The following is a 26,222-nucleotide window of genomic DNA, read 5'->3' on the forward strand; positions in this document are numbered from 1 at the left end:
TGGCAATTCTGCATAGTCTGTACATTTAATGTTAAACCACATGATTACATATACATTTACAGTACATGGTGCCTAGTGCCACTACTATATATGGAAGCACAAGTGATTAGCCCCCTCAGTGCCATGGACACCATATTGACCACGTGGTCTTTGGCCACATATCCAATTCCTGTTATATACATACAGGGCCGGCCTTGCACAGCAGGGAGGCACCGATCTGGAGAAGCGCTATTGTTACCTTCCCTTCAGCCAGAGGCTGGAGCTCACTCCTGAGCTTTGCCTTCTAGCTCCCGCAGTGGGCGTAGGGAGAGATGTATCCCACAGTGCCGAGCACGAGGAGCTGTTGGATAGCGGCCAGAGCAGGAGTAAGTACAGTATTGTCTGTGTTTGTGTGTGTCTCATTATGTGTAGGGTACACTACTACTGTGGGCATTGTATAGGGGGCACAACTACTGTGGGCATTGTATAGGGGGCACAACTACTGTGGGCATTGTATAGGGGGCACAACTACTGTGGGCATTGTATAGGGACACTGCTACTGTGGGCATGGTATAGGGGCACTGCTACTGTTAGAATTGTATAGGGTGCAATGCTACTGTGGGCATTGCGTGTAAGGGGCACTACTGTGTGTGTAAAGGACACTACTCTGTGTCGTAACTTGATTCAAGCACTATGTGTGGTGTAATGTGAATAAGATTGTGCTACTGTGTGACATAATTTGAATTGGGGTACTATTGTGTAGCCACACACCTTTCTTGTGAGACCACGCACCTTTCCTGTGAGACCACTTCTCTTTTTTTATGACTCGCATCTTCTGTGCGTGCTGTCCCTTTATACAAAAATGGAAGGGCGCAAATTCATTATTGCAGTACGTCTCCTTACTGGTCTTCCCCGAAACAGATTTTCCCTCTTACAATCTATTTTGAATGCATCATCTAGACAGATCTTCCTTGCAAAATGTTTGCTGCTCTGCACTCTCAGCCTTACATTGGTTGCCTATTTTTTACCGAATTAAGTATATAATACATCTACTTACACATAATTCTATCATCCAAACTACACCAGCACCAACAGGAAAGGTAGAAAGCACATTATTGACTTGCCACCTGTCTGCAGACCTTGTTTTTGGTATATTTGTTGGCTTGTTTCCATCAATATAATTTATACAAGGGCAACATTGGAGTCCACTGAAGTTATGGTTTGTGTGCAGAAATGGATAGCACACACTTGCCTAGTCTCCCGGGAGTAGGCTCCAGATTTTTAATCCACCGCACTCCCGGAAGAGTGGCAGGATCTCCCACATCCCACCCACTTCCTAGTGAAGTGGACAGGATGAAGAGATAATATCGGGAACCGCTGGTCCATAAGGAGGGGGCTGGGCTAAAAGAACTCAATTGTGTCATATTAGATCCATCCCTTCAGACCCGCAATTCGCTGCATTTTGCTGTGAAGGGACTGGGACCTGATGATGTGACAGTCCAGCCCTGCCCCCTAAAGTGGTCAGTTGTGTTTCCTCTCCAGGCTTTTCCTGAAGACGAGACCTTCAAAGTAGGCAATTATGGGATAGCAACTCTGAAAGAAGTTTTAATAGTTCAGGCAAAAAGCATGACATTGAGCGTCTCATTCTGTGGGTCAGTATAGATTAACATTGAGTGTGAATCTGGCCAGGATCTGTTACTTCTAAATGTGTTACATCCTACAGGGGTTCTTCACTTAAAGTTGTCTTCACACTGCAAAATGTTGCTGATTTTTTGAACGGTATGTAATCATGAACTACATGTCATGTCACGTGTCAGTCTGGGCATACCTCCCAACCATTCTGATTTTGGCGAGACAGTCCTGCTTTTCGGGCACTGTCCTGCATCCCGGGGGGGAGAGCGCTTGGGTGGCTCCTTCTCACTGCAGCTCTACTTAGATGCCGTGTTCATGTGTCTATCAGTGGGTATAACCCCCCAGCGTGAAGATAAAGGTGTGCACGGCTTACAGGTAAAGCAGTTCTCGCGGAACCACTTCCTATGTTTGCGTGCAGACTGTAAAAAGTCTTCAATTATGACAACTAAAATGGTCATAATCATACAGCAGTTTTGACCACACTCCTGGCCAAACGCCCTCTCTGGGAATCTGAAAATAGAAAGGTGGTAACACTAGATAGCACATACACACTTGGAGACACTCTTGATTGAAAGAGTCAGGTCCCCTTTTTCAAACTATTTTGCCCCTTAGTAATTATTGTCCGGTTCTCACCATTCTGTAGCACCCAATACTACAGCAAACCTTAACAAAAATATATTTAGGGGTGGAAATTAATTGTTTTATCGCAGCCGCAGCTCCTCCTAAAGTGATGAGCTATGCAATTGTTTTTGGGTGCCCATCACTTTCGCAGATGTTACAACCAAAATGCAGGGTATTCGCTGCGTAAATTGGCTAATCCCATCTAAAGAGACAGTTAAGGCACCCAAAAGTCCTACTTAGGGCAGATTTCTACATGCACCTCAAACAGAAATCCACGATAAGTGATGGGCGCACCAGCAGCACAAGCAATTGCTTTAGATGGGAACTTCAGACACCCCAAAATAATTAAATTAATGTTTTTAGTTTTCAGAATGGTATGCTTTGTCAGGCTACCATTTTATTCCTGCACATTGCAAGCACTTAATTCGAAATGACAAAAACTAAATTTTCAAGTGCAGGTTTATTATGGGAACCTAAATGTAGAATCCTGCTTTTTTCTGGCTTAGAAGGGAGATAATTGTTGAGGCTAGCTCCACAAAGTATTAGTTGGTAGTGCTTATAACAAAAAATAAAATGACAAAGGAATGGTTTTAGTTAATGTTTTTTACAATTTCAATGACAAATGTTTTTGGCTAGATTAGGCATTGTGCTCTTCCCTAGGCACGATAAGCAAATCAAAAACAAACGCAAACCAGGTTGCACTGGATCTTTTAAATGTATGGATGGATTTATGCTGCATACACACAGTACAACCTGCACAACCAAAGATATCGCTGATAGATTTCCCTCCAACTTTCTGTAGTGCAGGGCAAACGATATCTTTGATAGATATTTCAGTGAAGTCATGTCTTTACAGGCAAATCTTGACAAAATCGTCCAAGTTGGCCTGCATGTACAGTCACCATAGATATCGTTATCGATCATTCGGGAACGCACATCGTTGGTTGATCGTTCTCTGGATAAAAATGAACGATGGGAACTATTTATCGTTGAACGATATCGTTATTTTTCAGGAAAATCGTCCCGTGTGTATGCAGCATTAGAGTTGGGAGGGGAGTGTCCATGCCAACTCAATATTGCAGTGTAAAAATAAAGCTCTTTGGTATTTGTGGGCTACATGCAAAAGCAGCCAGTATTTACCCTGCAGATAGAAAATGTTGTCCCCTCCCCCTGCAGTAGCTCATTTAGTCATTGTCGCATCTTAAATTCAAGCACTGTACATGACACTTGCACAGAAACACACTTCATGTATTGTGAATGCGGTCATGACTATTCATGTCGACATTTCATCAGTATCGACATGAAGAATGTTGACCTGGTCAGTGTCGACTTTGCGAGCATGTCGACATTATGAATGTTGTCAAAATATACCACAACCTTACTGTACATAGCTTGCCTTAATTTAAGGTGCCCTTTTCTCTTAAATCGGCTATCATATGCCCATGTTTAACTACTTTGTGACTGCACATTCATAGTTATGACACTTTTTAGGTGCACTGCTGTATGTGTATCATTTTGCCATCAAAGCAAGCCACAATAATCCAATTTTTTTATAATTATATTGTTCATATAAAGGTAGTATTACTGATGTACCACTTGTAATTATTTCTATACATGACATTTCACCATTCTGGTGAAATCTATTTATAAATGAATTATATACTGCACTTGGTTATGTACTGTATGCTAAATGTTCATGTGTACATCGTTTGATTTCTTATATGTCCCACAGTATGTATTCTAGATTTCATCTTGTCCCAATGCGTGTCTGCAAACAGTGCTTACAATATCCTTTCATAGACGTGCCTTGTTTTGTTTCTTACAGGTGCACGCTCAGGTTCCCCAGCACAGTCATAAAGATAAAGTTTTCTGCACTTTATCAAGAAAAGGAAGTGAAACCTTCCTTGCCACCCTCTCCTATGTATCGTCACATTTCACCGCTGAAAATCCACATCCCTGAACCAGACATGCGAAGCTTTATCAGTCCCTTACCTTCCCCAACTGGAACCATAAGGTAAGGAACGCCGCTACATAAACGCTGTCATTTGGCTTTTGTCCCTTTAAATGTAAGTTATACAAAAGGGCTGTTTACGTATTTTCTTGCTTTGACAGCATAAATGACATTTAAAACTGATTAAATGTTGTATACTTTGCTCAGTATTGATAATAAATGTGCATTAGAAAACAGCACTTCTGCTTTTAATGGGGCAGATGTATCAGACCTTCTAAATATATATGAAGTGGAGAAGTTGCCAATACCAATCCGCTTCTGTCATTTTATAGATTGTACTGTAAGTCAGGTATTACAAAAATAAGATAATGATATGGTGCCCTCTGTCGTATATAGAATTAAAACATAACATTTATTTCATCATTATTAAAATTATTTCAATTTAGACATACACTATACAAAAGTAGTGAAATATTAAAAAAATCAAAGTGAAATATAAATTGAGTATCAAGGACTGTTTTGTAGACAACCAGAGAATGAATATAATTTCTGTTTAAGAGGCTCAATGCCAAAATGTATGAGTACTATGTCTGTATTAAATAGTTACATCACATCATTACTATCCATAATTGGCAACGGTTACAAAACACTGATGAAAAAGTAAAATCACATATTGATTAAATATGTGCGTCTGTGTGATTTTTATCAGGTCTGTGTTCATAGACAATTACACCAAGATTTCTTCATTTGTCTGAAGGTAGATTAGATGTACATACACATTCGCCGCTGACTTCTAATTCAACCAATAATTAGCAGCTATACTGCTTATTATTGGCTAAATCATTAGCCTGCTGCAAATTTGTGTATGTGTATATATATATATATATATATATGTGTGTGTATATATATGTATGTATATATATATATGTAATATATATATTATAATTTTTTATTTTTTTTATATTTTCAAGGCTACTTATTGGGACAGCATATCTCCGCAGCCATATAAAATTATTTTTGGGCTAAGCACATGGGATGTATCTAACTCTACCATCAGATAAATGAAGAAATCTTGGTGTAGTTGTCTATGAACACAGATCTGATAAAAATCACACAGACGCACATATTTAATATGTGATTTTAATATTGTAGTTTAGGAAATAAAGTGCACATTATTTATGTAATTTAAATTCAAAACAATGAAAACCAGTGGAACAGTCTACAAAACAGTTTCTGCTACTTAATTTATATTTCACTTTGATTTTGATATTTCACCATTTTTGTATAGTGTATGTCCATATTGAAATTAATGTAATCTTGATGAAATAAACGTTCTGTTTTACTTCTATATATGACCGCGTGCACCATATCATTATCTCGTTTTTCTAATACCTGATATACAACCATAGTGGGTAGCACCTCTTTAATAGATTTGATAACCAATGTTTTATTTAATGTATAACCGAAGAGAAGGTCGATAACTGGTGCGGTTGTTTTTTCCTGTATAATAATTTATAGATTGTGCTAGATACATGAGAGCTAGTAGCTCATTAGTTCCTATGGGCAACTTCTCCACTTTTTCTCTTTAGAAGGTTTGATACATTTTCCCCTATATCATCAAAACAACAGTATGGCTATTAAAATATAAACTACATACAAATGCAGAGTAAAGAATATGTTATGCCATGTATGGGTTGGGTAGGAGAAACTGGCGGTCGGGATGCCTGTGGTCACAATCAGGGGCGCAGAGAATGGGGGCGGGAGCAGGTACTAATCGCCCGGGCTTGCTGGAGGGGCCCGGTACCGCTCCCCCCTCCCTCTTACATCACAACAGTCTCTGGGAGACTGCTCGCGTTTGCAACACAGCAGCCACAGCAGTCTCCTATGCCTGTGGGGGGAGCGATCACACTGATTGCTCCCCCACTGGTTATGCGCCAGGCTGAGGGGGCTCACAGAGCCCCCCTCTGCAAAACTGTTATTTTTATTAGTTTTACCTAAGGGGGTGTAGCCACGCCCCCTTTTACCCGGGTCTGGCGCGACTCTTGGCGGGCATGGTCACAATACTGACAGCGGCATTTCGACAGTCAGAATCCCGACCTAGCTAGTTAAGTACCCTAACCCCCCCCCCCCCCCCCTGCAGCCTAACCCTTCCCCTAGTGCCTATCCCTAAACACAACCCTCCCCCTAATCCTAATACTTACCGTCGGGTGTCTAACTACATCCCGTCATGTACCTATGTTTCCATGATTGCATCTTCTTTTGCCTCAGTGTCTGCAGCAAAATGAAGAGGGATGAAAATTATTTTGTTTTAAGATTATCTGTGGGCCGTACCTGACTAGACATGGGAGGATTGGGGCATTCTTTTAAAATGCTAATATTTATAGTAGCAGAAAAATGAATTTCTATTTATGGAATAGAAGGTTCTAACGAGATTTTGTGCTATTCCCAATGTAGCAGCTGTTTGCAGAGCCTTTCTATTTTACCCCATCTTAAAGGTGGAATTAATTAGTTCTAATCTAGTGTTAGGGGTTGATACAATTACATGTGAGGGGGGCGAGTTGCCGTTGCAACGGCAGGGAAACACCGGCAGCGGGAGCTGAACTCTCCCCCGTAGTGGGCCGAACTCTTCCCATACTCATGGATTTTTGTGGTGTTTAGCAAATGTCCGATTACTTTGTGCAGTTTTCCGCTTACCTATTTATGATTAGATAAATGCATTCAGCAACAGCGATCAGGTTACTTTGATGACTTTTGCTCCAGAACAGTAAAAGAAATAAAACGTGAATTATGTACACTGTGCAAAATGAACAAAATCTTTTCCCCTTCTGTTTAGTGCAAAATAATTCCTAGAAACAGCTTTCTTCTTCACCATGATACCATAGAACAAAAATACATACTACTGATAAGTTATAGTGCATGAAGTGCTGTGTAACATTTACACAAACACACACTTTATTTACATTGTTTTATTTGTAGATCTTTCTGCGTTGGAGCTCTTTTCTATTGAATTTTTTTATCTCTATCTGCATAAATAATGTTCAGATAAATCAATGTTTCTAATAATAAAGTGTATATAGGCAATTCTTAGAAAAGATGTGTTGTTGTTTTTTTTGCAGACAATCGGTTCCACTCATACAACAGAGTAATTGGCATTGTTGCACAAAGCATGATATAGTCCATGAACGTGTTGTCTCGCTCAAGCATCTATGTATGCATTGTTCAATAAAATGAATGCAGTTGTGTTTAACCCAAAATAGAACGATTAGTGCCCTCTTACTTTTTTCTGGTTTACAAAAGTCTGTTCAAAACTTAAACAAATGGCCTGTGGGCCTGATTCAGACCCGCTCGCAAGCGGGTCGATGTTGCCCAAGTGCGCAGCCGGCTCCGTCGTGCGCATACGCGAGAGCCGAATAACGACGGCCAAGCCGTCGTTATGGGTCTCGCACCAAAGGGGCGTGCTGTCGATGGTGATTGACAGCACGCCCCCTTTGGTGGGCGTGCCAGTGCCATGGGAACGCCTACTGTCTGGGGCCGGCCCCACTGACATCACTAGTGATGTCAGTGGGAGTGCTTTTGACTCTGATAGAGCCAAAAGCACTCCAGGGCTAGCGGCAGCGAGACCCTACCGCAAGGGTTTAGTCGCAAGCCCGATGGTCGCGATGGTCTTGACCATCGCGACCATCATTTTGGCCGCTCGCTATAGCTGTGGGTGGTCAGCTATGCGAGCGGCCAGGAGGCCGCTCCAAAAACTAGGAGGGACGGCCCTGATTCAGAGCGAGCGCTCTGTCAGCGTCCGGCTCTGAATCAGGGCCTGTGTCTAAAACAATTTAGGTATACTAACTATACAATTTTTTGTCGCTCTTCCATTTGTTTGTGTTTTTAAAATTATTGCAAGTAGTTAATGCTTCGTCATACAAAATTGTGGCAGGATGTGCTTATGTTGCCATACTGTCAGGAGAATTTGTAACCATGTATCTTTTGCCATTACTGCCCATACCTGCTTTTGTCACTTGCCGACTGTGTTAACTAAGGGGGTGATTCAGCTTAGGACGGAATTGCAAAGTTGCACGCAGGCAGCTTTGCAATTCCGTCCTTGCTAATATGCAAATGCAGCAGGTGGTGTACAGTATGACACCCCTGCTGCATTCGTGATCCCAGCACTGCAACCGAGGTCGCAGGCTGGGATCACCATCGCGACCATTGGCCAGCTGAGCAAGCTCACCAGGAAACTGCGTCCGTGGACGCAGCCCATGGCCTAGCCACTCCCGTAAAATGGGCTGGACACGCCCCCCTTTCCGTGAACGCCGGCTGTCCCCGCCCCTTTAATGCCTCAGCCTGTCAATCAGCCTGTCAATCAGGGACTGCATGCGATCACGTAGGACCTGTACTGCACATTCGTAGAACTGGTCCTGCACACGCGCAGATTCCGATTATCGGATTCTGCGTTCAGCATTGCACTAAGTACCAACATGATCCCGGTCGTAGAAGAATAAATGCTTCCACCACTAGGTTACAAAATATACAGTGAATAGGCAAACATAAATAGGGGTATTCAATATGTGAGCGAAAACATTGTTTTTGCGTTAATATCGCACCTATGACGTCATTATCGCCGGTTTTAGTTTTACACCGTATTCAATTTCAAAGACTTTTCGCAGGTTCGAAAAGTCTTTGATAAAAAACGGGGATAACTTTTCACCATTGAATAGGTGTTGAAAAAAAGTGCAGAATTGGGGTTTAGGGGTGCAGGCTTAAAAAAAAACAGGGCCACCCCAAAAAATTATTTTAAAAATTGGGGTGAAAAAAAAAAAAAAAATGGGAAAAAATTGTTTAACAATAGGGAAATAAGTTCAGGGCTATTCTGCAAGTATGCGGCAGGTGTTTTCTAGAATAGATTTATAGTGGCAGGTGCACAAATGCAGAATTTTTAAAAACTTACTTAGGGACATCAAAATATGCCATACCCATTTTCATGTACCCCAAATTTGATGGGGCCACTTAAAAAAACGAAAAAAATAACCTAAGTGCTCTTCTGCATCACTTCTTCAATGTCGGGAAAAAACACCTGCTGCCGCTATTTAAATCCCCGACTTTCAATCACAGGCTAAAACGCGGGTACCCATAGTGATCCCCCATGTTTTACAACTTTAGGGGGGTCCTACAATTTTTTTAAGGAAAATTTCGTAACTTTACGCAAATCCCACTTCGCAGGCTCCCGTTTTCGTTAGTTTCATATTGAATACGGGGATAAGCGGGCGCACGCCCGATACTTTAACGCAGGTAAAAGCTCCGATATGAAACGTAAACTTCGACAGCGAAGTTTACGTTTCATATTGAATACCCCTCAAAGTGTAAAAACTTTTGAATGTAAACATGTCTGCAGCAAATCATTTTCAAAAATGAGAATAAGAATATCAATAAATATGAAACCTTATAAAATATTTATTGTGCAATAAAATGATAAAAGCTGTCTAATTAACACTTTAACAAGGACTTCTCATTAAAGGCCTCATTCATCAACGAGCTTTATCACTCATGCATATGATAATGGTGCTCCAGCGAATTGGCTCCCTGATTGGCTGAAGCACCATTATCATATGCAGCGTGCTTTTATCACTTGTTGCGAGTGAGAAAACTCGATGTATGAGGCCCTAAATCCTTTAAAAAGATAGTGAATACGCAAACACTACACTTCTATTTATTGCGCCATAAAATGGCAAAAGTATTTTAGAAGGTTTCAGATTTATCAATACCAAAATATGTTTAAGGACATAACAATCTGACTTGGGAACTACAAGGGGATACCAATGAAGTAAGGCCAGCCCAGAGTCAGGAGAACGAGGAAGTTTAAGAACATCAGTAATGAGAACGTACATCTCCAGAAGGGATGAAGCAGAGGGCAGTGCCAAAAGAAATGCAAAATGGTACCTTATTACAGTGGTACCAGCAGAGCTTTGAGCAAGAGGGCCACATTCTGTACAGTCTGTAAAAGGTCTCCCGCATGGTATCACGGGCTAGTCTGGTCAGTATCTGGGCAGGAGGTGAAAAAAAGACTTTAGGAGATGTTCTTGTAGTCTTCACCCAGTGTTGGATCTGGAAGTACTTGAACCAGTCGGAAGGTGAAATTTCAAAAAAAGATCAAATTTGATACGGGGGTTAGGAAAAGGGAGGAGGGAGGAAGTTTAGGCAACATGTCCAAGGCCTTAAGGAACAAAATTATATTAAGCAGGGCAAAGTAAAACAAAAAAACACAAGTTTAGTGTACCTTTAAAGCAAGGATGGGGAACCTCAGGCCCGGGGGCCGTATAAGGCCCGTGGAATAATTTGGTCTGGCCCTCTGAGCTTTTTTCTGTTAGCCTCGTCTGGCTAGCAGGGTGCCTAGAATGGCACCCTGCAGCCAGAATCTATGCAGCAGTGCCGCCTGGAGTGTCCTTAGGACGCTTCAGATAGTCACACCGCTGCCCTTACAGCTTCCCGGAGCATCCTCTGGATGCTTCGGGCATTGCTGTGTGAGGTTCTGAATTTGTTGTGGACCCGTTTGGTGATAGGAGCAGACACAGAAGCAGACTTAAATGAAAAAATTGGGTTTTTAATAGGTGACTTAGAAGACATGGGAATGGCAAATGAAAAGTCCAGGTATAGCACTAAAGTGCACTTGATAACTGTAGTGGGGGTTAATGGGAAATGTCCGGATAGTGACAGGCAGGAACAGTCCAGTAAACAAATATGGTGAGCTGAAACAGAATGCAGGTATGGTGAGCTGAAACAGAATGCAGGTATGGTGAGCTGAAACAGAATGCAGGTATGGTGAGCTGTAACAAATGCAGGCTGAGGTAATTTAGTCCAGCTGGGAGTGAAAGGAGGCAAGGTGCAGGGAACAGCAGGTTCAGGTACTCAGGCAGGTAAAAGGTATGTGGAGGGTGCATGGTAAATCCAGCAGGTTGGAGCAGGCAATGTTCAGGCTAGTAGCGTAACAAACAGGCATGCAGGTAAGGCACAGGTACTCTCTCTCAGCCGCAGCTGAGAAACACGTTGCACTGGCAAAGGAAGGAAGGCTCTGTACCTCCCTAAATACTCATTGCCGCGCTGTGACTGGCTGGAATGAGCACATGACCTACCAGGATTGGACAGCCGGAATCACATGGCCGCAGGCAAGATGGCGGTGCCCATGCTAACTGAACGGAAACACCGCCAGACCTCACCAGGCCTAGTGACAATGTGCCCGCACAGAACTACGCGCAGCCAATGCCTCTCGCCAAACACCAGCACCGCTTCCAGAGACCCCCCCGCCATAACTACCTCACAGGCAATACCCGGTGACTACCATGCCGAGAAACCCTGGCCGTGACATGCGACTGTGGCCCCGCCCCGTGTGACATCACATGGAGGGGAGTGGCCAGCACAGGGCTCTCAAATAATGTTATATATATCAAAATGGCCCTTGGCAGAAAAAAGGCTCCCCACCCCTGCTTTAGAGTTTCATAAATGGCCATAAGAGGCAATGCTGTGGCCTTAGTCATCTACTTGATCACAGTAAGTCAGGTAGGGGGAAACCTGAAGTAAAAACACCCTCTAAATATGGCCAAGGTATCGAGTTTGGGGGAGGAACCAGTACCTCAATTGGTAAAAGGAGATTAGTATCGTGATACAAAGCAATGTCGGGGGGACTCCAGCCACTTTGCCGTTAAGCACGAACGATAAGTCTAAATGCGAGGTGGTGATGCTTGTTTTTCCAGACATTTGAAAGCATAAGTTTTTCATGGAGTCAATGCATTTGCGGGTCACCAGGTAAGGAATGGTGTGAAACAAATACATCATTTTGGGTAGTAACATCAGTTTGAATGCTGATAAGCGGCCCAAGCAAAAGACCTCATGATTCATCCAAGCCACAGACAAGTTGGTTAGCTGAGTAATTAGGGGGATATAATTGATGGAAACGACGCTTTGCTCAGAAATGGCTCTTAAATGAGTTGTTACGCACAATACCACGTTAAGATGTTCTACCCTTGCTTTGGTTAGTTTGCACTTTTTTTTTAAATATAGTCTTCCAAACACATTTTGGTAGAGCGTAATACAGACCCTGTCACTTTAACCAGTCCAGATTGATTGGTTCTCTCTCATGTCAATCAGCCTGGACCATGCAGTTATTTTTACTCTACACTTATTAGCTGGTTGTTCTGTTCTTCCCCCTGTTCACCCTCAGTTAATCTCCCAGCCTGTGCTGGGAGATTAACGCCCAAATGTGATAAGCTGTGATGTGCTAGATTTAAATCGGCGATTTAGTTTTAAGGGAAAACAATGTGTTTTATCAAGAGGACCTTGTGCACAAGGAGGAATGCATGTTTAAGTAATAAAGGACGGGAGGGCTGATTCATCGTGCAATGTTGAACGCAGATTCACGATTATCGGGAATCTGCTTTGTGCGCAGTACCCATTTTGCTGATTGGCAGGCAGAGGCATTTGCAGGGCGGCCGGCGTTCCCAGAAATGGGGGCATGTTATCCCCTTTCTCCGGGAGTGGCAAGACCAGGATCTGCGTTCACAGACTCAATTTCCTGGCCTTGCAAGCTGGCCAGCCTGCGTAAGCTGAGGCTTACTTAGCTGGCTAGTACTGTCCACCATCTCAACCGATGCTTGTGATGGTTATCCCAGCCTGCGACCTCAGTCGTAGTGCTGGGATCGCAAATGCAGTAAGGATGTCAGACACCACCTGCTGCATTTGCATATTAGCAAGGACGGAATTGCAAAGATGCTTGTATGTGGCTTTGCAATTCTGTCCTATGCTGAATCACCCCCAGAAAGAGTAGGGGCATTAAAGTAACTAATGGTGATCAAATCATTGAGCATATGCGAGTTAAGAAATAATATTAAAGTTATGTTGTGTATAATTAAGGGAACACCCTCTTTCTCTTTTGACCGCCTGTTTGGATGTAACATTACCGATTTTTATATATAAAAAAAACAGCAGTCAGGTGGTTTTAGCCAAAAGGCTTCAGTTGTGTAACACATGTAAGTACATTGTTAAATATCTCATGGTGCTTTTTCTTTTACCCTTGTGAATGTTGTTAGTGGATCTTTTATATAGGGCAACTTTTATTTGTCCTTCCTCTATCTAAGGGACATGGGGTTGTGTTAGGCATACAGGAATTGACACTTTATATGTTACATTTTTTCCTGCAATAAAGTGCCCCATACACTGTGCGATGTGCACCCAGCAATGCGATGCACGATCATACGGCCAACATATCTGCCGCTCCACTATTGAAATGGTCAATGGTTGAAATTGAAAAAAGGGGATAAATGATTTGGAATGGCGTAAAAAAAAAAAAATTACACTAAATAATAAATGAATCGCAATTAGGTAATGTTCGCTGTTGATAAGTGTATCAGACTGAATGTCCCGAGTAGTTTATAGCAATCAAAACTGTAGCAGTAGCAATTGCAAAAAGTTAAAATCTGTGATTTGTATATAATCGAATGCAACAGTTGCAAAGGTTATTCTCATCAGTTTTGGTAAATGATACCTGCAAAGATATATTGTATCCGCTTAACCGTGTCAGATCCAGAAGGTAAGGTAGTACAGGGCTAGGTCAGTTGATAAAAGCCGCTGTATAGGTATCCAACCACTGAGCACCCTGTTAGCTGCCTTAGTCCCCAGCCGGCAAGTTATAGGCAGTTGGTGTAAACCAGCGTGTGGATCTTAAACTGGTGTGTGTAATTCGGTACTCTGTTCTCTGATACTCGCATGTGTGTGAGAGGGAGCCGCCCGTAGATAGTGTCTAGATGGGCGCTGAAGATAGAGATCCGAGGTGTGGGAAGGCACGGCCGCGACTTGTAGAAATGTCCACCGCACACACACGGAGGTAGGTGGCAGGTACACAGATATAGCGGTAGTAACCGATGGCAACAGGAGCAATAGTAGGAGAACAAGGGCAGCAAGGAACAGCGACTCATTTCACCCCGGGACTTTTTCAAGCTGAGTGCCCATAATGAAAATCCCTCCCTTATATAGGGAGCCTTGCAGATCTGATCAGGTTTTAATTGAAAGAGACAGGTGTACAAATCCTTAGAGCCTTACCCAGCATGTTCAATAAAGTAATTGTTGTGTTTATACTTGTAGTAAAAAAGGAGATACATAAATATATATATAGATATAGATATATATATATATATATATATATATATATATATATACACAAATATAATTATTATAAAAAAAAAAAATATATATATATATTACATAAAGCGGCAATATATATGAACAACATATACAAGGTATTAAGATATTATAATATTGATGGATATGCATAAACATATCAGATTAAATTGTCTATGTGACTACAAATAATCTATACCCTATCATTAGACAACCATATATGAAAATTAGTACTACATTACATAACTGATAATACATAAAGACCTAAACACTAGCATAGACAAAATATAATATTGAATTTGATAGGACATGGACAAATAACTGAGTAAAATACATACATGTAAATACTACATCTTAGGAAATAAATAAAATCGTGAAATCTCACTAATATTCATAGTAAAAATACATATATGTGTCATAGTAAATAATAAGTAATTACTAGATGAAAACAACCATATGGCAATGTGTTTGGTATTAATAAGAATGGAATAAAGCAAATAACATAGAGCCACCTAATTCAAAAATATACATATATATGTACACACACACACACACACACACACACACACACACACACACACACACACACACACACACACACACACACACACACACACACACACACACTGCGTAAACAGACATAACATAAAAACCCTATATGAAAAAAGGGGAGAGAAGGATAGACAGAGAATTCTATTTTTATAAAACAGTTGAATCATCAGACTTGTATGATGAAGAGGGAAGAATTGGGGTTTCTTTTTGAAAATTCTCCCATTACATTTTAAAGGATCTATATGATGATTGCTAATAAACAAATCTGTTTTCTGATGTAGTAGTTTCACCAACTTCATTGTGGAGTGTTTGTAATATGGAAAGGCATTCCATATGGTCTGCATCTAATAAGATGGGATTCTCCAATATTTGATTGATTTTTGGAGAAAAAATATCTTTGTCTGCACAAGGACCGTACATAACGGTTCAGTTCTGAGAATAGATGGAACAAGTTGGGGTTGGAACTAGGGGCATAGTTGAGGCCTTTGGATAATAAGGTGATTTCAGAGTCTTTAAGGGTTTTCTTAGATAGATTAAATATACCTTTTGTTTGGGAATCTTTTAACGGTGCCTTGGTCTTCGTATTTTTTGTTCGTCCCAATCCCCTCTTTCCCCCTATGCCTCTGAATCTTTTGGGTGTTGGATTTTTTAGGGGATCGTACCGATTGTTGTAAATCGGTATTTTCCACTCTAGATCTCTCTCTTAAAAAATCCTGATTTCTTTGTACATTATATTTTGGTCTAGCTCCCATCTCAACTCTAGGTGTACCCTTATGTGGAAATAGTCTGGGATGTTTAGGTTCATCTGCTTTAGGGGGTGAAAAGTTCATAGTTGATTTAGTTTTTCTCTTATCATTCATATAGCTGTAGCTATCATCATGTGGTTTCTTTTCATTCAAAAACCTTTTCTTTTGAAAATATAGGTTCTTTTTTTTTTAAAGAAAAAGATTGTTTTCTAATTGGACCAGGTCTCTCGTCTCTAAATAATATCTGTTTTTTATTTTCAATAAGGTCTTGTTCATATGTTTGGATATTCTGATGTAACTCTCTCTTTTTAAAGTCAGGATTAGTCTTAAATTTCAAAAGGTTATTTTTAGTTTATTCAATCTCACATGTAGTTTTCAAAATTTTCCTCTCTCTATATTTGATTAGAAGTTTAATTAAGGAGATTGAACAATGTTTTAATGTCTGTTTCCCATTCTGCGGTCAGCTCTGAATCATCTATAATGGATACGTTTTTATAAACTTGTAGACCCTTAGGAATCCTGTCAAGGTCAATATATTTTTGTAAAAAAATCTAATCCCACCAATGTCAGCTTTCGGATTGTAACAATGTTTCTACATCAGGGTCCATAGGGAATCCACAGGATACCTTGGGGTATAGGTGATGTCGTCAGGCATCGGGCACCATAGAGTTAAGCTTTCAGCCTCCCAGGATGCACTGGGGTCCCCCTCCTATACCCCGCTCCCAAGCCAAGGCAAATCAGTTTTCGTTGGTGCTCAAATTCGGAGCTCCTGTAATAGAGGGGGGAAGTTATGGCCCCTGAAGTTTTCTTCATGCAGCTGTGGCTGCACATTTGAGTTGTACAGCATGGACAGTCAGTACTGACGTCCATGCTGTCACTCCTACACCCCACCGTACCAGAACGCCGGTACCGATCCGGGGATGCTGGTAGGTATCTGGGGTCACAGCTAGCGGTGACCCCGAATGCCTGGACTGTGGCCGGATCCAAGGGGGACAGGTAAGCGGCGGCGTCCTGGGGGTTAAATACATGCCAGGGGAGCGCGCCTTCCCTGTATAATGCCGGCGGCCCCCCCGGTGCACACTGCCTTTCCATTGCGGTCTGGTCTCAGTGTGAGCGCTCCTCCCCCGGGCCTGCCTCCTCGGCGGCCATCTTCCAAGTGACTTGGCAAACACTGCTGGACGCTGATCATCGGTGGCATCGCGGTCTGGGTCCACCTGCATACCTCTCCTCCTGTGTAAGGTCAGTTTATGCAGCGCTGTTTCCTACCAGGCTCTGTGTCTGTGTAGTTGATCACAGCGCTGATAGTGCAGGGTTTATTCTGCATTGTATGTGACTTAATTATAGCGCTGTCTGCCTTTACTTTCACTTCTGACTGTCAGCCATTTTACTATCCCTATTCTTCTCTGCTAAACCCCTTGCGGTGCGGTGTTGCAGGGTGTTTATTGCCTCACTATACGAGCATTTGTCTGTGAGGTGTGTCACATACAGCTCCGTTACACTCATCATGTCTGACAGTGAACGTGATTTTCCTCTCCAGCTAAAGTGTACCACATGTAATGTACCATTAGTGGAGGGTGATGGAAACTCTGACGGGTTGTGTAAAAGGCGTGTTATCTAATATCACGCCGATTTCTTTCACTGTGCCTGTGCAGGAACCACCCTGGGCTTGTTTTGCTAAGGCACTTACAACCCTTGTGGACCAGCTAGCGACGCCCCCTGCGTTCCCCCAGATGGGGTTTTCACAGCAGTCAATGGTGTCGTTGCCCATGCAGGGGTTCCCCAGACAGTTGTCTCCCGCTTTCGCCCCCCCCCCCCCCCCCCCAGGTCTCACAAGAGCCTGCTTGGGTTAATTCCTTGTCCACTACGGTGCAACACCTGTCGGACGTTTTACAGGGAGAGTCATCATTGCGGCCGCATAAACGACCTTTGCAGTCTCAGACAGCTCAGTATGATGAGGATGATGTGTCATCTGATGACGGTGAAATTTTTGACCTTTCTGACCTGGAGCCCCTCCGTACTAAAGAGACGGAGTCTAAGGTCTATATACCTGGCCTTATACGTGCAGTCCGTACGGCCTTGGTTATTGAGGATGACGATCCCACCGTGACCAAATCCAAAGACGCCTTCTTTAAGGATGTTAAGGGTGACGCAACTGTTTTTCCTCTTTCTGGTCATCTTGTGGATCATTTAGAGGAGGCATAGAAAAATCCGGGTAAACTGTACCAGCCTCAAAAACGTTTGGCATTTGCATACCCCTTTGTGGATAATTATTTCTCTAAGTGGGAATCTCCTCCGCAAGTGGATTCTCATGTGACACGCCTAGTGAGAAGTGCTACATTGCTGCATCCAGACCGGCTATGACTGTGTGTTGGGTGGTCAGAGCCATGGAACGCTGGGCTGATAGTTTGGAGGCGTCTCCGGACTCTGACACTTCTGCGGAGCAGGCAGAGTTAGTTGGCAATCTCAGAGACTTACATTAAGGAGGCAGCCTTGGATATCGGTCTCCTCACCTCCAGAATCTCCTCTGCAGCTGTAGCCAGTCATTGCACCTTATGGTTGCGCTCTTGGAAAGCGGACGCAGATTCCAAAAAGGGCTTAGACTGCTTGCCTTTTAATGGATAGATCCTATTTGGCTCTGATCTAGACAAGATAGTGGCCACGCTGGCAGCAGCCAAGTCTGTGTGTCTCCCATCGGCTACAGTCCTGTCAGGATCTGGTACTTCGTCCTTTCGGCCCTACAGGGCCCAGGGTAGGTCAAAAGTGCAGTCTTTTCCAAGACAGGCCGGACCCAAAAAGGCTACCAAGCACAAGACGCCCTGACCCTAGGTCGGACGACAAGCCTTCGGCCTGACGGACCGGGCCTCTCTTTGGGGGATCCCAGAGTGGGAGGCCGCCTGCTTCGGTTCGCCCAGCATTGCTGTCTGATTACCACGGACACTTGGGTACACGAGGTGATCTCTCGGGGTATGCCCTCTCCTTCTGGTGCAGGCCCCCCATCAGGTTTTTTACCACAGGCCTTCCGTCAGATCAGAACAAAGCCCTGGAACTACAGAAAGTGTTGCACTCTATGCTCTAGGCTGGAGTTATAGTGTCTGTTCCATTCTCCCAGAGGGGCATGGGTTGCTATTCCAATCACTTTTTGGTGCAGAAACCCAATGAGTCTTACCGTCCAATCCTCAACCTCAAATCCCTCAACAAGTCCTTGAGGGTGCCTTGGTTCAGGATGGAGACCCTGCGTTCCATTATACTGGCGATGGAGCCTGGGGATGATATGGTGTCGTTGGACATCCAGGACGCTTACCTGCATGTCCCCATTGCCTTGGCGCATCAGGAATTCCTCAGATTTGCAGTGCTCGACAAACATTTCCCATTGCAGGCACTGCCCTTTGGTCTGGCAACAGAGCCTCGTGTCTCTACCAAAGTCATGGCGGTCATGGCAGCCCACCTGCGGATGCAGGGCGTCCGCTTGCTGCCTTATCTGGACGACCTTCTGTTGTTAGCAGGGTCTCCAGAGGTCCTCCAACTTCATCTGCAACTGACAATCTCAGTATTGCAGAATCACGGCTGGTTAATAAACTGGAAAAAATCCACCCTGGTTCCCTCGCAGAGGATTCTCCATCTCGGGGCCTTGTTGGACTCTCGACTGCAAAGAATCTTTGTGTACAAGGGTACGCAGTTGCCTTCAGAGCCGCCGAGTGTCCATTCACTCGGCGATGAGTTTACTGGGCACCATGGTGTCACTTTTCGACATGGTGGAATATGCCCAGTTTCACTCTAGACCTCTGCAGCTGTTGATCCTCTCCAGATGGAATGGGTTACCTCAGCGGATAAAGACGCAGACCATGGTGCTTTCTCCGGAGGTTCGTCTGTCTCTGGCGTGGTGGTTGCAAGCGACTCACCTGAACAGGGGACGTCCCTTTAGGGTGGCGAACTGGGTCCTTTTGACGACGGACGCCAGTCTCAGAGGCTGGGGAGCAGTCACTGGTCCACACTTGTTCCAGGGCAGGTGGACTTCGGCAGAAGCGGCACTTCAAATAAACATCTTGGAACTTTGCGTGGTATTCATACAAAACAGGTTCTACAAGGAAAACCCGTGCAGGTCCAATCGGACAACGCCACCACGGTGGCTTGCATAAACCGCCAAGGAGGAACCCGAAGTCTGGCAGCACTGGCGGAGGTGTTCCGCATCCTGACTTGGGCGAGGGCAATCTCCCGGCCATCTCAGTGGTATTCACCACAAGAGTCCTCAACTGGGAAGCGGACTTTCTCAGCCGGCAGGACGTACATCCGGGAGAATGGTCTCTTCACCAGGAGGTGTTTCAACTCCTGGTCGACAAGTGGGGCCTCATGGCCTCCCAACACAACAACAAACTGCCTGTGTACGGGTCAAAAACAAGCGACAAGGGGGCACTTCTGGTAGACGCTCTGTCGGTCCGGTGGACATTCCAATTTGCGTATCTCTTCCCTCTGTTCTCCCTTCTTCCTCGGGTAATCTGAAAATTCAAACAAGAAGGTGGCATGCTCCTGTTGATAGCTCCGGAGTGGCCCAGACGTCACTGGTTCTCAGACCTTTGGGGTCTCTCTGTAGATGCTCCAATGAGGTTGCCTCTACGTCCAGACCTGTTGTCACAGGGTTCTTGTCTTTACCCGAACCTGAGTTGTCTGTCTTGACAGCCCTCTTAAGGTCCAGAGGTTTTTCCAGCTCTGTAGTTAACACCATGCTAAGAGCTCGGAAGCCTACGTCAGCAAGAATTTACCATCGAGTATGGCATACTTTCTTTGAGTGGTATTGCCCTAGAGGCTATGATCCTCAGGTGTTCCGGATATCCAGAGTGTTGGCTTTCGTACAGGCGGGCTTAGATCACGGTCTTCACCTTGCTTCTTTGAAGCTGCAGGTTTCTGCCCTGTCAGTGTGGTTCAGCGTAGGATTGCTACTCTTCCTGATGTCCGCACCTTTATGAAGGGTGTACTTCGTATTCAGCCTCCCTTTGTTCCAACTGTGGCTCCTTGGGATCTGGCTGTGGGCCTGAGGGCTCTCCAAGGACTGCCATTTGAACCACTGGGCTCAGTAGATTTGAAATGGCTTATAACTAAGACTGTATTCCTTCTGGCCATTGCTTCAGCCAGGCGGGTCTCAGAATTGGGGGCTCTCTCATGTCGGCCTCCCCTTCTCATTTTCTCATAGTTTCCTCCCGAAGGTGGTATCTAGTTTCCACATCAATGAGGAATTTATAGTACTGGCCTTTAAATAATTCACCAGACCTCTCGGTTTGTGAGGCCACCTTGGATGTGGTGCGGGCTCTAAGGATTTATGTTGACTGCACCAATTCTTTTAGGAAATCAGACTCTGTGTTTGTCCTCTATGGCTTTCGTAAGAAGGGTTGGCCTGCCACTAAGCAAACTTTGGCAGGATGGATTTGCATGGCGATTTCTGAGGCTTACAGACATGAAGGCCTTCCTGTTCCATCCTCTGTTAGGGCTCATTCCACTAGATCTGTGGGTCCTTCGTGGGCAGTTCAACGTGGTGCCTCAGCTGTTCAGCTTTGTAAGGCTGCCACGTGGTCCATACTTTTGTCCATAGGGGTTCCACAGGATTCCCACCCTGTCGCACATGTACAGCAGATGGGCTTTCATCTGGTCACCGGTTTTTCCGTCTCCTTCTGGTGAGAATGTGATTCTTGTGTGTTCCAGATCTTTCTTCTCTCTTTCCTCTCCGGCCTGAGGCTTGTTACATAACTGATTTGCCTTGGCTCGGGGGTGGGGTATAGGAGGGGGACCCCAGTGCATCCTGGGAGGCTGAAAGCTTAACTCTATGGTGCCCGATGCCTGTCGACATCACCTATACCCCAAGGTATCCTGTGGAACCCTATGGACTTCGTAGAAATAGAGATAACAAGGGTAAGTTCTTACCATATCATATTTTCTAGTTCTAAAAATCCTTTGTTCATATCAGGTTCAGGAATATCATTTATCTCTACATTATCAAAATTACTCAAATAATGTTCTCTTTTAGCTTTTAAATTATTGAACCAGGTGAATTCCACCATGATTAGTAACAGATGTAAATTAGCAGCTCAAGGAAGCAATTAAAATAGACAGACAAGAAAGGAAAAATACCCAAGCGCTTACATATACACTGTTAATATTGTAACTGCAGCGGTCATTAAAGGAAAGGGGAAAAATTGCAACCCCACAAAAACCACAAATATGAAGAGAAAAACCACGCTAGTATACAAAAATAAAAATATTTAATATTCAGATCATATATGGAAAAATAGACACATACAGCAATGAGCACATATAACACAGAGACATAATCAAACAAATTGGAGAATAATGAAATAGTCAATGGTTGATAAATTGAAAAAGGGGATAAATGATTTGGAATGGTGTCAAAAAAATTACACTAATAAATTAATCACAATTAGGTAATGTTCGCTGTTGATAAGTGTATCAGACTGAATGTTCTGAATCAATAATCTGTAGATTATAGCAATCAAAACTGTAACAGTAGCAAAAGCAAAAAGTTAAAATCAGTAATCTGTGATTTGTATATAATCGAATGCAACAGTTGCAAATGTTATTCTCATTAGTTTTGGTAAATGATACCTGTAAAGGTAGTCAGGTGCATAAATATTGGGACATTGACAGAATTTTCATATTTTGGCCTCTATTAACCACCACAATGGCTTTGAAATTAATCAAAGAAGATGTGCTTTAACTGCAGACATTCAGATTTAATTTGAGGCTAACTACATCCAAATCAGGTGAACGGTGTAGGAATTACAACACTTTCTATATGTGCCTCCCACTTTTTAAGGAGCCAAAAGTAATGGGACAAACTAAACAATCCTAAATCTAACTTTCACTGGTTCACAGACATACAGAATCTATCCATAGACAGTCCATATCCTCTTCCTCTATGGCAGGATCTGCTGATGCAGGGTCCCTGCCAGCATTCGGACTTACCTCGTCTGGCTTTGACGGCGTGGCTCTTGAATCTTCCACCTTAAGAGCAAAAGGTTTTTCCAGTTCTGTAATTCAGACAATGCTTAGAGCACAAAAGCCTGCATCTATTACAGGATTTGGCATTCTTTTGGTCAGTGGTGTGCCCACAAAAAGTATGATCCTAAGATGTTCAGGATTTCCAGGATACTGGCTTCTCCAGGCTGGATTAGACCTTTTCTCCGCCTGGCTACGTTGAGAGTAGAGGTTTCAGCACTCTGTCTGGTTCCAAAGAAAGATTGCTTCTTTGCCAGATATTGGAATTTTTTCAGGGAGTTCTACGAGTTCAGCCTCCTTTTGTTGCACCGTGGGATGTGTCTTTGGTTCTTAAGGGGCTACAGGTTTCCCCATTTGAACCTCTGGACTCTGTAGACTTGAAATGGATGACAGCGAAGACACTTTTTCTCCTCGCTATCACTTCTGCACGTAGTGTCTCTGATTTGGCAGTGCTTTCTAGCTGCTCTCCATTTTTGATTTTTCACCAGCATAAAGCTGTTTTTCGTACAAGGAAGGGTTATCTTCTTAAGGTGGTGTCCTGTTTTCATGTGAATGAAGAAATTGCTGTTCCAGCTTTTCAGGCTCCAGATCTTTCTGTAGGTGAAGCCTCCCTGGATGTAGTCCATGCTCTCCGCATCTATGTGAAGTGCACAAACTCTGTTACAAAAAGAGCATCTGATTTTCTATTATATGGTTTTCACAAATGAGGATGGCCAGCTAATAAGCAGACTCTGGCGAGATGGCTACGGTGACTATCTCTCAGGTGTACACACAGGCTGAACTCCCTGTCCCAAGCACGGTGACAGCACATTCTACTTGGTCCGTAGGGCCATCGTGGGCATTTAGTTGTGGTGCCTCTGTTAAACAATTGTGCAAGGCAGCCACATGGTCTCCTGTCCACACTTTTCTTAGGTTTTATGCCTTTGATACTTATACCTCTCAGGATGCTTCCTTTGGGGCTACCAGTTCTTTCTGCTCAGGAGCGTCCCTCACACTAATGAAACTGCTTTAGGACATCCCCATGGTATCCCTGTGAATCCCTATGGACCCTGAAGAAGAAAATTAGAGTTATGGTAGACTTACCTAGATAACTCCATTTCTTCGAGGTCCACAGGGCACCCACCATGACGCACCTGGCTGCATGGGTAATTTTTTATTTTTGTCACTGATTCCCTAATTTTTTGTATGAGTGTTTTCTGGTGTACGATTGCTCTTCCTTCTCTATCCTTCTCTGGCCTTGAGGCTTGTTAACTAAACTGAAGACCTATGGCTAGGGGCAGGGTTTATATGGAGGAGGACCAAAAGGAATCCTGGGAGCTGAAGCTTTAACTGTTTGGTGCCTGGTCTCCAACCAGGCTATGCCTGTGGACCCTATGGACCTCGAAGAAAAGGAGTTATCTAGGCAAGTCTACCATAACTAATTTTTTAAATTAAACTTATTTAGTGTTGCATCCCTAACACAACCCCATGGTATATGAGTCCATAAGATTAACTTCGCAAAGTGATGTAACAGTAAATACTAAAAAAAATGTGTTTTGTTTGTTTTTTACAGCTGCAATTTGTTTCTCTCTGTGACTAAACCTATGTGCTTGTTAAGCTATGTGAATGATACAACTGACTTGGAACCTGAACATTTAATTTACTAGGAATCCAGCATAATGGCCATATCTAACTTTATTTGAAATGTGATATGAATGTTTTTTAATTGGATTACTTGTGTTTCTTCTGGTTGTCTATCTTCTCTACTAAATGTATCTCTTCCATTTCTAGTGTTCCCAACTCCTGTCCTGCCAGTCCACGAGGGGCTGGATCCTCAGGTTTACATTTCATCCATAATATTGCATCGGAACTCAAGCTGGCAGCAGAGTGTGCCGCAAAGGCTGCAACAGAGCAACAAACAGAAACGTCTGGAGGAGACAGTCCAAAGGTGTGCACCAATTACCGTTAATATGAAATTACTTTTTTACAATTGGGTTTTTTTTTTTTAAATACTTTTCTTCAGATTTGTTGAGTAAAATATGGTCTTGTTATATAGCAATGTGCAGGAACATGGTTTTACAGTGTACTCATCAGCACTGTTCTAATCCAACTGAGAACATTTACACTTACTGTGTACAAACCGTGTCATTGACTGTAACTTGGCACTTCTTTTTAAACTATGCCCCCTTCTGTGATGTGGTACATGCTGCAGTCCCCAGGGACTCACTGGGCTGGGTCACTGTTCAAGATGGAGATACATCAAAGTATAATTTATCATGAGATTATAAAACAGTCGGTTACAGTATTCAAACTCATACAGCATTATCAATCTGAAGTATTCTTAAAACTGCATCCAATGTGTTTCAGCTTTAAAAATATACAGACTACTGGCTTGTACACTGAACACCATGCTAAAAACCGATTGGTCCTGATTTATTCCTTTGATATACAGTGCCTTGCAAAAGTATTCACCCCCCCTGGCATTTTACCTTTTTTGTTACATTACAACCTGTAATTTATTTTTTCAATCTGAATTTTATGTGATGGATCTGCACAAAATAGTCTAATTTGGTGAAGTGAAATGAGAAAAATATATATAAAAAAGAATCTTTATAAATAACATTCTGAAAATTGGCATGTGCATATGTAATCACCCCCTTTGCTATGAAGCCCCTCAAAAGTTCTGGTGCAACCAATTACCTTCAGAAGTCACATAATTAGTGAAATGAAGTCCACCTCTGTGAAATCTAAGTGTCACATGGTCTGTCAGTATAAACACACCATTTCTGAAAGGCCCCAGAGGCTGCAACACCACTAAGCAAGAGGCATCACACCATGAAGACCAAGGAGCTCTCCAAACAGTCAGGAACAAAGTTGTTGAGAAATACAATTCTGGGTTGGGTTATAAAAAAACTATCCAAATCTTTGATGATCCCCCAGAGCACTATCAAATCCATCATCAAATGGAAATAACATGGTACCACAACAAACCTGCCAAGAGTGGGCTGCCCACCAAAACACACAGACCGGGAAATGAGGGCATTAATCAGACAGGCAGCACAGAGACCAAAGGTAACCCTGAAGGAGCTGCAGAGTTCCACAGCAGAGACTGGTGTATCTGTGCATGTGACCACAATAAGCCATACACTCCATAGAGCTGGGCTTTATGGAAGAGTGGCCAGATAAAAAGCCATTATTTAGTGAAAAAAATAAGAAGACCCGATTTGAGTTTGCCAAAAAGCATGTGGGCAACTCCCCAAATGTATGGAGGAAGGTGCTCTGGTCAAATGAGACTAAAATTGAACTTTTTGGCCACCAAGTAAAACGCTATGTCTGGCGCAAACCCATCACCCCAAGAACACCATCCCCACAGTGAAACGTGGTGGCAGCATCATGCTGAGGGGATGTGTTTCAGCAGCAGGGACTTGAAAACTGATTCGAGTCGAGGAAAAGATGGATGGTGCTAAATACAGGGATATTCTTGACCAAAACCTGTTTGTCTGCCTGTGATTTGAGACTCGGACGGAGGTTCACATTCCAGTAGGGCAATGACCCGAAGCATACTGCTAAAGCAACACTCGAGTGGTTTAAGCGACTTGCAGCTG

The 26,222-nt window shown here is 43.2% G+C and overlaps 1 protein-coding gene across 1 annotated transcript in view; it reads left to right on the top strand.

Moving 5' to 3' along the window:
* The window catches only part of FOXK1 (forkhead box K1), an 80,008-nt gene that overhangs the window by 13,237 nt on the left and 40,549 nt on the right, over positions 1–26,222 (top strand). The window contains exons 2-3 of the mRNA XM_088466695.1: positions 4,058–4,246; positions 24,409–24,565. Of these exons, the coding sequence (XP_088322821.1) occupies positions 4,058–4,246; positions 24,409–24,565 (346 nt within the window). The remainder of the gene's footprint in view (positions 1–4,057; positions 4,247–24,408; positions 24,566–26,222) is intronic.

The sequence above is a fragment of the Taudactylus pleione genome, unplaced genomic scaffold, assembly GCF_031769625.1.
Source record: "Taudactylus pleione unplaced genomic scaffold, aTauple2 ptg000066l, whole genome shotgun sequence".
Lineage (NCBI taxonomy): Eukaryota > Metazoa > Chordata > Amphibia > Anura > Myobatrachidae > Taudactylus > Taudactylus pleione.